General features: G+C 32.3%; 1 protein-coding gene across 1 annotated transcript; it reads right to left on the reverse strand.

Moving 5' to 3' along the window:
- Window positions 1-1,297: 1,297 nt before the first annotated feature.
- LOC134707208 (peptidyl-prolyl cis-trans isomerase G-like) lies at window positions 1,298-12,874 on the reverse strand. The gene is made up of 3 exons (XM_063566790.1): window positions 12,188-12,874; window positions 5,916-6,152; window positions 1,298-3,838 (listed from the first exon to the last, which is right to left on the reverse strand). Exons 1-3 carry the CDS (start codon window positions 12,296-12,298, stop codon window positions 1,487-1,489), a joined length of 2,700 nt encoding a protein of 899 aa, XP_063422860.1. The 5' UTR covers window positions 12,299-12,874; the 3' UTR covers window positions 1,298-1,486.
- Window positions 12,875-13,472: the final 598 nt, after the last annotated feature.

The following is a 13,472-nucleotide window of genomic DNA, read 5'->3' on the forward strand; positions in this document are numbered from 1 at the left end:
ATTATCAATGATTGTTTAAAAAAAAAAAAAAATTTATGTGTAATTACAAAATGTAAGACATTTGAGTAGCTGATCATTTTTATGTTTTGTTTTTTTTAAATCCTGCATGTTTTCCTTTATTTTGCGACTAACATTTTCGCTAATAGATGCCATTTTCATAATGTAATAAAAACATAAAAATTTCAGTTTTAGTGTATTAAAAAACACATGGAGATAGTGAAACCATTATATACAATGTTAGGCTAAAGATGACACACCGTAAATTTTATGGACACCATCAGGAATTAGTTTTTCTACGATGTGTCTGTGTCTAAACTAACTAATGAATTTTTACAATGTCTTAGATTGTGGTTTAACATCTATGTTGTCTGCCTGCTCAGTACCGTGAACTATTTCCGAATTTGAATCTGGTATACAGAGAGTGATTTTACATTGTAATACGACGTATCTCGGTATTTCTACATCCAGCATTTATGCATTTGTTTTTACTGATTTTGTTATGATTTCGGTTGATTAATGTGTTATGTCGTATCATTTGTTGTCCGAATAATTATAAAATTGCCTTTGTTTCAATAACATCATTGTCAAATTCCCGAATACATCATTTCATATACTGAATGTGAATTTGCATTACTGTGCGACGAATCTCGGTGTTTTGTTCATCTAACATTCATGTATTTACTTTTGATTTTTCTGTACTGGTTTTGCATGTAATGTCGACTATTTTAATACAAAAATGTATATATTTATGTTTCTCTGTTATGAATGTTCTTGCGTGCGTTTGTGCTGTATTTCTGCTACGTAGTGTTTAGCGACCTTTTTTTAACATTGTTTAACGCTAAATGCCATTAAACCAGGTTCAACCCACCATTTTCTCTTAAAATATCCTGTATCAAGTAAGGATTATGACAGTTGTTATAAAATAGTTCATTTCAAAATCTGTTGGTGTTTGATTTGTTGCTCTTCCGGTTTTCTATTATTCCTTTGTTTTGTTCTTATATTTGCTGTGTTTCCGTCGGTTTTGGTTTGTTACCCGGATTCGTATTTTCTTAATCGATATATGACTTTTGAATACCTGTATACTACTGTTGCCTTTATTTGAACTTCTTTCCTATCTTAAAGCGAATAGACACAGGCTTTTCCCTTTCGGCTCAATGAAAACTGTAGTATACCAACATCATCCTTATGCATCAAATCTTATGTATCGATTTATCATTCATAGTATACATTGAAGCTTCCCAACTGTTACTTATGACATGTAATGTGCTGGAACTAATTTAAATCTTTCACAAGTCAGTAGTTTGAGCAGGATTTTATTCAGAAACATATGATGTAAACTGACATATATGAATAAAATACAAACATAAAAAGACAAATAATTATTGGAATTGTAAATGTATTATTTCAACGACGTTTTGACACGTTCATATCATCTTGTTTCAAAGAAAAGGTTCGAAATCATGGAAACAAGCTAAAATAGGATAAATCAAGAACGCAAATAATCATCCATTTCTGACTGAAATTCAGCGTTAAATATTTTCTTGATTAAAGTTTCGTCCGTCATAGGAGGCGAATGTAACGGTGCCTTTCCCAACGCTAAGTTAATATTGTAATTTGATACATCATTTAATTGTCTTAATGCCTTTCTCCTTTCTGCTGTTGACACTCGATTTTCATCTCTAGACGACATTCTTGATTCATTTTCATCAAATGTTGAAGGTGTATAACCATTGGATGAGTTACTCTGTCCATCAGGTGTTATCCTGGACGACTGCACGGGCTTATTTGCTTCAACTGTAGCTTTTGGCATTGAAAGTTTATGATTTTGATTTGAATTATCCTTATTAATTTGATTTTGTTTTCCTTTAACTGTCATATTTTGTTGATTCGTTGATAAATCAGTTTGTTCAACATTTTGACGGTACAAAAATTTCTGCTCTACGTTTTCCGAACTGATATTGTGTCGGTAATGATTAGTATGTTGATTATAATACTTTTGTTGCGCTGGTTGTCTGTACTCATCATATAACGGCTCTTGGCCGTACACAGAATCGTTATTATTTAAGTAATAAAGTTGTTGTTGGTTTCTACTATTTTGTATTGGCTGCGACATCTGAACGACTCGTCTTCCAACATCAGCGTCAAACAAACCATTGTCCTGACTATATTGACTGTTTGCTGTATGTTGAGATGCTGGTACTAAATAGAACAATTCTTTTTCTTGTTGGTTTTGTTGACTAGTACCAACAGTATGTACGTGTTGTATTGTTCTGGGAACGTCTAACGTATTGCGAGGAGCAACTATTACTTTATCGGGTTCATTGTATATAACCGCTCTTTGTCGATCGTTAGACTCTATATCTGAATAATACTCTTTTACCTTATGGCGCCTGCCTTTGCGTGGAACAGCATGTTGTGATTTTGATCGAACATAAAACGCCTGGTTAGAAGGCTGGTCCTCTTCAGAATCATCACTTTCATCAATCAAAATTATATTATATTTGTAAGAATGTTCAGAATCCGAAACAGACCCGCGTCTCACTTTTGACTTATTCTTTTTTATACGCGGCTTCGACAGCTTGATTTTTTGTTGAGGACGCACCAATCGCCTATGTGAAGCTTTTCTTGAAAGGTTGGATATTTCAATATCTGACTCACTCGTGCAAGAATCCGATTCATAAACAGGTGTTTTTGATTTTGAATGTTTCGATGTATGCTTCGAATTTCTTTTTTCTTTAGTGTAGTATTCGCTTGAAGATGGCCTTCTTGATTTTTCTTGACTGAAATCACGAGTTTTTGATCTTCTGTCAAGTGTATTGTCTGATAAAGATTTTTTTCTATGATCATTATAAACGCTGATCGTTTTAGTCTTACTTTTGTATTGTTCATCTTTGCGTTCTCTAGGAGGTGACCTGGAAGCACTCCGATAATATTCATCTTTGCGTTTTCTACGTTCATTACGCTCACGTGATTTACTTCTATAATTGTGATATTCACTATGTCTTGATTTAGAACGAGACTTTCCTCGTTTTCTATGTCTTGATGTTGACCTAGACTTATGACGTACTGTGCTATGACGGTCATGCGATCGAGAGCGTTTTCTTCTGTCATTACTACGAGAATTACGATCTCTCGAGTTGCTCCTTCGTCTGCTTCCATGATCACGTGGTTGACTGTGTGGAGTATATTTTCCGTCATTTGATTGACTTCTGTGTTTAGATTCACTCTTTCGAGAAGACTTTCTGGTTTTCTTATCATCTCTTGATTTACTCCTTTGTCTACTTTCACGATATTTTGATGAGCTGCTATGTCTGTATTCTGTCTCACCAGATTTACTGTGTCGATTTCTTTCACGGTCAGTCGATCGGCTTCGTTGTTTTTGTCGTTGCGACGATTCGTACCGATCTATATCAGAGTGGTTTGTTTTCTTTGATTTGTTATCCGTGGTTCCTTTATCTGCCCTCTTTGGTGATCTTGATCTAGACCTTCTTGATGAACGTTCTTGTGATTTGTCTGTTGGTCTATCATACCTTTCATTGTCCGTTTTTTTATCAGAATACCTTGCATTATTATTTTTATCGTAGTGATTATTGTCATCCTTATTTGCATATCCTCTTTTTTTAGGATAAGGGTCTTGTTGATTCTTCGAAGGCGTTTGTCTAGACAAATCAGCTGTATCTGAATTCCTATTCGTTACTTTATTATTGTTCTGAATGGGAGGTAGAGATACTCCATGGTTTGTTGTTCCCGTTTGTCTACTGTTAGAACCACCACTACTCCTATAACTAGCAGGAGGAAGAACCTGTCTACTACTGTCGTTGTTATGGCGAGACATATTCTACAAGAATAGAAATTAAGAAATTACACTACAAGTTGGTCGTGGCTATATCAAATAACATTCATGTAAAAGTCACCATTTTATTAGTTAGATCATACTGCTTATTAATGCACGAAAGTTAGATCAGGTCATATTCAATCGAAATGTAAGAAAAAGAATGTTTCCCTTCGTTAGCTTGTTAGAAAATGATAAAGCATTTACTTAGATTTTAAGAGATCGTTAAACATCAAGAGAATTTCATCATAAATTTTGTAACTAAAATTTCATCGAAAATATGAAAATCCAAGACACTGTAATAAGAAGTTATTCGACACTTAGTGTTGTTATATGTTACATTTGTTTGTACATATACACTAAATTCAACGACATTTTAAAAGATCGTTGTCTTTTTATACATCCTAAATAAACATGTTTTTTTTCTAGATTTCGTGTATAAAAAGCAAAATTGAGAAGGGAATCGGGAATGTGTCAAATAGACAACAACCCGACCAAATTGCAAAAAAAACAGAAGAAGGCCACCAATGGATCCCAAACACAGCGAGAAAATCCCGCACCCGGAGGCGGGCTTCAACTGGTCCCTAAACAAAATGCATTCAATTAAGGCTCATAGACATTTTTTGGTAGTTTGTGACATCGCCTCTGCTCTGTATGAGCTGATCTACCTGATATAATTTCAAAATGTATTTGTTCAACAATTGAACATAAATAAGACCACGCAAGGCATATAACTATACAATGGACGTAATGGAAATTTGATGCGCAATCGATAAAACACAGATTTTTTTTAAAGTTTCATTTAGCTAAAATTGAAAGTATTGAGTATGATTTGACATAGATGTCCTGCATGAATAACTTCAACAGAATTCATTGTACTTTTTTTTAATTTACAATATGCAAAGTCATATACTATTAAATTACAATAGTTAACTATCCGTAACGTTTTATTGCTTGCCTTCAATAATGAATATAAAATTTAGCAATTTCGGCTCAGTTTTAGACTTTATCTTTGATATTTTAATACTGAAATTTAATGAAATAACCCGGAACATAATAGAACGTCTGATCAATGAGTAGTACCATTAAAATGGTTCATAATACAGCACTAATTGCAAAAATAATCGTGACTTAGGTTTGAAAATCAATGAATAATGCAACTAAGACAAGGATATATCTGAAATCAATTATTTAATATCCTGGGTTTGTTTTGAAAGATTTCAAACGACACAGACCAATTCGTTCAATTTCTTAAAGTTCGGCTGAATCACTATATTGTATAATTCAAGTCCTGATACACTTGAAAATTATCTTTTTTTTCTCTCTTGGGATGTATCAATTGTTCATCATAGTGGCTTCTGTTCTCGGAAAAAAAGCTTATGTACACTTCATTTTTCTTAAGCTTTCGGTAGTAATATAAACATTGTGTTGTCTACCATAGTAACGATTTCAATAGTATTTCGGATGTAAAAAAAAAAGAATCGGGTTTTTAAAAGATTTTTTTTCTAAAACATTCCAGTACCTAGTTCAAATCCCAATTGTAACTAAAAAATATAAAATAAGGAAGTGTGGTATGATTGACGATTACAAAAAAATCATAAGAGTTCAAATGGCGAGGCTGCGTACATCTGTACGTCACTGCAAAACATCGTGAATGTGTAAATCCCAACCCGTAAAGTCTTCACATAATCTCACGACATGACAGAACATGTTCGTCCAGACTAAAATGTCAATGACCACGTGTACACTGCAGTACATTTGGCGTAAAAACGTCAATAACAGAAAAGTATGACCTTGTTCAATGCCAAAATATAGTATTGACACAATATACATGTAGGACATAAGTATTCGATAGTATTTCTTGTACGATTGTGTATTGAGCATTGTGAAAAACATAAACTGTTGAAACCCCACCACATGCATTGTTCGCCGTTGTATTTCATCTTTTTTTCCGGAAGAGTTACAACTTGGAGGTTGTTGTTTTGAGAGATAGCGATAGAGGGAGAGAGAGAGAATAGGATGAAGCATTAATTCAAAACCTCATCATACTTATACTAATTATACAAATAATGATATGATTTACCTGAGTATTGTTCCGTGGAAGAGATTGTTGTTGTTCCCCTTGTCTTTGGTTGATGTTTGGAGCATTTAAAGGTTGTCTTTCTGTCTCCCTGTTTTCTGTGTTTCTAGGATTTACAGTTGGCAGTGGTGTAGGCGTTCGTTTAGATTCGTCTAGCTTCGTAAGATGCGAAATATCAACACTGTCTAAATCACTCCCAGTTTTATTTGACTTTCCAGATCTCGCTGAATAATTTGTACTCTACAAAATTAAGTAAACTCTGAAAATTGTTGAAACCTAATTAAAACATTTAGATTTGAAAGCTTTTGAAATCGATGCCATGCCTACGGTCTGATTCAAGAGCCGTTATGTAAAACGTGATTCATAGATTTCTTTTAATTGGCTAAGTATATTGACATATCTTTTATATGCGTACGTGCTATTATACTGACAATTGATGTTGTTTGTTTTGTTTTCTAGGATATCAATCAGGACAATAAATTCAATGATCATTTTCAAGAACATAAAATTGAATGCATTTCCTCCGTGCATGTAAACTGACATGGTTTCCAGAAATCGTTGTCAAAATAAATAAAAATAAACACAACTATGACATCTTTTTTCATTCTTTTCATTCGCATTATTTTGTTTAACTCTAACTTTAAAAAAAATAATCATGAAACCAATTCGAATATGACCTTGTGAAGATTTGATTTAAATCAACGTTTAGTACAGGCATTACTGGCAATCGTTTACAGAAGTGTTACAGATATCATAAAAAAAATAAAAAAATATATCGTACATATAATTGTCTAGTTAGATTTCTAATTGCGATAATTTATTATAAAGTTTTATGGTTTTCTAGTTATTTGTTTTGATCCCAATGCCGCGATCCACTGAAAATGATAGTGCGAGTGGGACATCCGTGTACTATGCACACATTCTTGTTTCTTTTTACCCTTGTAAGCACAATGATTAAGTCTATACTTTGCCCTCTGGATGATTTTTTTTAATCTGTTGTGTTAAAGATTCATATATTTCATTCTGTGTAAAACTAACCGTATGATTCATGTACAAATCAATACACAAACAAAAACAAATATATGTGTTGTATATTGCAACAAACGGTATTTCGCTTAACATTAATATAGACATCAAAGGATCTTTTAACACACAACTTTTGGCAAGAATGATCATTTCAGTTGTGAGTAACATATTTGTTTTTCGTTCATATTTAGTATTTTAATGAGGCCGTTAGTTTTCTTGTTTGCATTGTTTTACATTGTTTTTTCGGGACCTTTTATATCTGACTATGCGGTATGGGCTTTATTCATTGTTGAAGATCGTACGGTGACCTATAGTTGTTAATATCTGTGTCATCTTGGTCTCTTGTGGAGAGTTGTCTCATTGGCAATCATACTACATCGTCTTTTTTTTTATATTATATATTTACTTCAATGAATAGTTTCGTATTTGCAACACATATATATATATATGCATATCACATGCATTGTACTTCCTCATTAATGATATGCATATCATTAGTGGTGCACTTCCTCACCATCTTCATCAGTCGAATAAAAAAAATATCTTTTAAAAACAAAACTTTCTTTAGTGTATAAGATATGAGTGATAAATATGGCATATTGATGTTGCGCAGTCACTGTTCTGAAAGAACTCAAGCTGTAGTGATTGTGTAACACGCCAAGAAATGTCAATATAACTTATCCGGTCGTTTACACGATAAAGAAAGAAAATTTTCAGTTTGAATAAACAAATCATCAATTATTCAAATTTGAATTGATCAGAACGTCTGTAGCACCAGCTTAACAATATATCAAACATCAATTAGAACACAGATTTATACAGGTATATATAAAAAATAATCATGACGTAATGAAACCATGAGAGTCTGAATGTTTCATGGTTTGAACAATATCAAATGAAATCAGAACTCCATAAGACTTCAAGAATTTAAATCACCACAAAAATCTTTTGACTGGTGGCAAAAATTAAAATTTGCATGAAACTCATTTCGCATTCATGATTGATGTTAAAATAAAACGTAAAGTTAATCGAATTTCATTTTCCTTTTGGCACGTAGTCTATATACATTTACCTTAGTTTCTTAGTCTATTTACATTTCATTAGTTACTTATTAATTGTCTATATGAACTACCTCAGTCATATATTACATTCCCTTAGTCATTGCTGGTCGACATTTCGTCCCCGAGGATATCACCAGGCCAGTAGTCAACACTTCGGTGTTGACATAAATATCAATAATGAGGTCATTTTTATTTTCCTGTTTACAAAACTTTGAATTTGAAAAAAATAAAAACTAAGGATTTTCTTATCCCAGGCATGGGTTACTTTAGCCGTATTTGGAACAACTTTTTGGAATTTTGGATCCTCAATGCTCTTCAACTTTGTACTTGTTTGGCTTTATAAACATTTTGATATGAGCGTCACTGATATGTAGACGAAACGCGCGTCTGGCGTGCTAAATTATAATCCTGATACTTTTGATAACTAGTTAGATACATTATCAACAAATTGATATCTTCCTCGTAAACAACAGTAATATTCTAGAGGGTATGGAAATATATTTTCTGTGGGTAAGGAAGTACGGTTTCCTAAGGGCAAATAAATATGATTCTTTGGGTTATAGAAATATGTTTTTGTACTTCCTATGTCTGCACGTTAAATCGTTTTAGCGGGATATCCGTTTAGCTTTGCATTATTGAATCAAATTGTTTATTCCAATACCAAACAAACGAAATTGCAAGCCATTGGTCCAGGTCGCGTCATTTTCCAGAACGTACCTGTGCAACGGGATTCACTATTAATTTGTTCTCGTCCTGAATACGTAAAAAATATATACAACTTGATGTTGACCAAATGAAAAACAAATCAATCAATATAGATGACAAATCAATCAATCAACCTAGATGGCTGGTAGAATGCAATCTAACATGTCTCACAAAAACTACACTAGATTTTTTTTCTTTTCTATATTAATGCAGTTTCATATGACTCGACGAAATAAAAAAGGCTCTTTTTTTATAAATTTTTAAATATCAAAACTCCATAGTATTTAAGAGATTTAATGTCTGATTCAGTGCATGGCAACTTTCTCCTGTTACATTGCTATCCATTTAATTTTTCCTTTATGTTTTTGGCTGAAAATTCCAAAGCACACAAAGCTCTCATGTCATAAATTTTTATTAACATGATGTTTTTACATTAGCGAAATAAATTAATATGATATTTTTGTTTTGTAACTTGATGATTACAATTATTGCATATGGTGCATTGTCATATAAAAGGGAAAAGACCCCCATTAAAAATATTAATGTTTAGAATTTATGTTAAATAAGAAACTTAATAGCTCGTTCCATAAAAATAATGAAATTTTAATGACAATTGATTTATATCTTTAGTAGGGCAAATATAATATGAGGCCACATGAATAAATTTTCTTGGAATATTTCTATTTCTTCGAAAATATAAAAACCGTAGTAAATATATACGTTGTAATTTCATAAAAAAAAACTATCTCATCTTACTTCCTATTAATCAAGACACTGGAATTCGAATCTGAGGGTATTGATGGCAGAGGTAATAAAGCAGCTATAACGTTCAGTAGGAGGAATTCAAAACGAAGAATATCAAAACCTTTGAACAAATGATGTGTAATACTTAGGACCATACCGTCGCTGGGCTTCTAAACTGTCGTATATGATTTCTTACGCTAAAACTACTTTTGACAAAACTCGTCTTGGCGGCAGAAAATCTTTGATATTCCAAGATAGCATACAGTTAGACCAATCAAAACGGTTGAAATAAGACATGTTACAAAATTGCAAATCTCAGCTGTTTGTAAAATTTGCCTCCAAAATATTGTATGTAAACTTGAAATTTGTTTTATGATGCCTTTTGGAATCAAATACTTGTTCATTTCTTTACTTCCGTGAAAATAAATAAAGTTAATGAGTAATCCAGGGATTTCTAAGTTTTATTTCACCGCCATTTACAAAAAAGTTCAAGTTCACATACGAATTTTAGAAACCTGCATTTCGACCGAATTTTCAAAGCCAGTTGGTGAGATTTTTTTTGTTTAAAAAAAAATGTAATTTACAACATTTTGGAAGCCCGGCGACGATACGCATGTTCATAGCCCAATCGCTCATTTAACAAAAAGTTTACGGACCGAAACCTAAGATGTAATCACAAAAAATATTGTTTACAAAATGAACAACAAAAATAACACTAATTTGAAAGAATAGTATTCAGTTTTGCTATTATACCAAATTTTTCTTTGATCTTGGTGACTAATAATTTCCTTTCTCAGCGGAGTCGAGTGATATTATTGTTGATCATGTCAATGATATTGATATATTCTCGCTTGAGTTGGTACGGCGAAAGTGAGAAAACCAATCGAGGTGAGATGACCAGTGATTATCCGTTTTTCGCTATTTTACATATGCCGACGTTGTCAATTTCATTAGCAACGCCACGTACCCCCTTAGTTTCTAGAGATACTTTTCATATCACTCGACTCCGCTGAGAAAGTAATCAAGATCAAAGCAAATTTTCGTAAACTAGTGATAAGAATTATTATTGCTAGAAACTTATGTAGCACCTGCCCGTTGTCAGCGAAATTAACAACGTCGTCATATGTAAAATAGCGATTTACAAATTATAATTGGTCATCTCAACTAGATTGCTTTACTCACTTTTGCGGTTCCGGCTCAAGCAAAAAAAGACCAACACAATCTCGTTGAGACGATCAAATAATACTGTGATAGTTATCAGTGAAAAATTCGAATAACAAATATATATATTTACAACTTAAGATGAGGACAAAAGTGTATAACAAATCGCTTATAATCAGTAATGTCATTCAAACAAAACAACGAACATTTTGCGTTCCCAGGTTTTGTACTTCTAAAAATGTGAGATGTTTAAATGTACAATTATGGCATACTACATTGTATCAATTGGAAAACAACACAGTCATTGCAAGTCTAAGTAATATACACTTTTCAAAGCAACATTAGCACCCGGAAATCAGTAAGATATTAAGTATCACATGGCTGTAACCAGGAAATAGTCAATACAAAGACCTTGGACTAAATTAATTACTTATAATTTTGTTTAAAAAGAAATGCATTATAATTGTTTAATGTTCTAATCTTTCAGTTTTTAAGGAAATTAAGGATGTGAATTTTTCACATTCCGAGGATTCGATTCTCGGCATATAGCAATCAGCAAGTGAAGAGTTTACATCCACAATAATAATTAAGTTACCTACACAGTTATCATTTAATAGCATTTTGAAATATCTGACAGTTATCTTGAAATCACAGTGAAACCATAAAACAAAGTCAGAACCAATCACTTTGGATTCTCTCAAATTTGAGCATAGGGGTACATGTAACTATCATCAAATAGGAAATTAACCATACAGATCTACTTAACTCATTTGCAGCCCATCGATTCAACCAAAAAATCAAGATCAAGAAATCAGGTTTTACTTACTTTAGTAGGGGGAAAAAAATTGTCGACCGGTGAAACTTTTATTTGTTTTATGGGAGAACAGAACATACAAGGGAGTTAACTCTTTAAAATTTAACTGTACGTTTAATTACATTTTAGTAATTAAGAGGAATCAAGGTGTTCCTTGGTCACCATTAGTCTTTGACTTCTATATGTATTCAATGAAATTATACCCATACATTTATGTGGTTCAAATGTCTTGACATTTTACAATGGTGCGAACAGGTCAAGGTAAAAAAGTTGTCAAAATTATATGAGAGTTGAAAGAGCAAAATCTATTTTAGTCAAAATTTTAGGTACCCCCTTAATCTGTTCATCATAAGCATGCCACAGTGAAAGTTTCGTATAAAAATTCCATTAGATCTAGAACAATTGAAGATAATGTCCATAAAGACGCTAAAGAGCTGATGTAACCCAAAATTAATAGCCAACACAGTGTACAGAATCAGATCCTATCTCAGGGGAAACTCATCTTTTCAATTAAGTTCATAAGTGTTTTCGTTGCTATTTTCAATAAAAACACAGTATCCTTTGTTCCCAAGGAAGTACTAGACTACCCTAGTGACATTATAAATACTAACATATGTTTGTGAGGTAACAGATGCCATATCTGCATTTGTTTCAAGACTTGACCATTCAATTTTATTTTTTGATTGTATCTCTAGATGACTTGTTTTTATTGCTTAGTTCACGTATAGTTTGACTAATTACCAAATCTGATAAACTATACTTACAGGTAAACCACTAGCTCTTTTCTGTGCAATTTGCTGTGCCAACGATAGTTTCGAAGATTTCCTCTGGAGATTCTTTTTCCCCGATCTATAGACAATTCCTTCACTGGGCATTGTTGCATGTATGTCACTAATTCGAATATACTGCTGAAGCGCCTATTATGTTTGTAAAATTACAGCACTAATTTTTTCACGCATAGTCATGTTTATTTTTAACAGAAATATCTCCATCTTGTGGCACTTCCTTATAAGGTGTTGAAATTATCACACAAAATTATAAAAATGTATCTTTCATCGTTCAAGTTAGTTTGTATATAAAATTATCATAAATCCCATCAAATATCATTTTGTTAACATATATTTTTATCTACTGTCAAAATAATTTGGAACACTATTTGAATAATGATGTATTGATACAGTCGTTTAATTTGTAGAGTAAATTCAAACCATTCTGTTCATAAACGAACTAATCTGTTAAAATTATATCATATACAGTATGTACTCTTTATTCCACTGTGAATTTTCTGAATCAATCTGATTTCAAACTTACTAAGCATGTCATTTTAAAGTCCAGGAGAATTTTCAAACTATTCCCACTGATTGTTAGATCACCAAGGATGTTGATAAATCAATTTTAACATTGCTCATTATACATGGGAAGATTGTAGCAATATACATACGTTCCAATATCGAATCAAAAGCTTTTGTTAATCTCTCAAGTATCTGGGGGTATTTGATTGAAGTCGTGTGTGTACGTGTGTTCACGTTAGTCTTTTGATAAATCCAATAGTAATATAAAAACAGCTACTTTATTTTAAAAATATATACATATTTCATAGCATATATTAAGTCGTTTTAAGTGGTTAGTTTTCAATATCGTATTTGCTTTTCTCTTCAAACTTGTTCGGTTCTGAGCGTTCTGAATAAAAGGACTAATGGTTAATAGAATTCGTCCAAATTATAATTGAATATTGTTATTCTAGATTGTTTCCCAAAATTGATCACACTGAAGATCACAAAAACACATTTTAAACGGAATCTCCATAGGGAACAAAAATGTTATCTAGTAAAAATTTAATGGCAGTTATATATAGTATGCCCAATTATCATAGATCTTTTGTTTGTTGTTACTAAAAAATTACATAAAAGGGTTTGAACATATTATTCACATTCTGACTTTTTAAATGCCCATTTTATCCGATGTGCGCATTTGTTCTCAACAACAGTATGATGGTTTTCTTTGTAACTAGTGTGAAGCTTGTCGTCTGTAACAGCCGGCGTTAATATT

Source organism: Mytilus trossulus, chromosome 2, assembly GCF_036588685.1.
Source record: "Mytilus trossulus isolate FHL-02 chromosome 2, PNRI_Mtr1.1.1.hap1, whole genome shotgun sequence".
Lineage (NCBI taxonomy): Eukaryota > Metazoa > Mollusca > Bivalvia > Mytilida > Mytilidae > Mytilus > Mytilus trossulus.

Bases quoted from the DNA above. Each gene is read 5' to 3' on its own strand.
- LOC134707208 (XM_063566790.1), bottom strand. From the start codon at position 12,298: ATGCCCAGTGAAGGAATTGTCTATAGATCGGGGAAAAAGAATCTCCAG. The intron at 6,153-12,187 runs GTAAGTATAGTT...TTAATTTTGTAG, and splicing joins AAAGAGCTAGTGGTTTACCT to AGTACAAATTATTCAGCGAG. The intron at 3,839-5,915 runs GTAAATCATATC...CTATTCTTGTAG, and splicing joins TTCCACGGAACAATACTCAG to AATATGTCTCGCCATAACAA.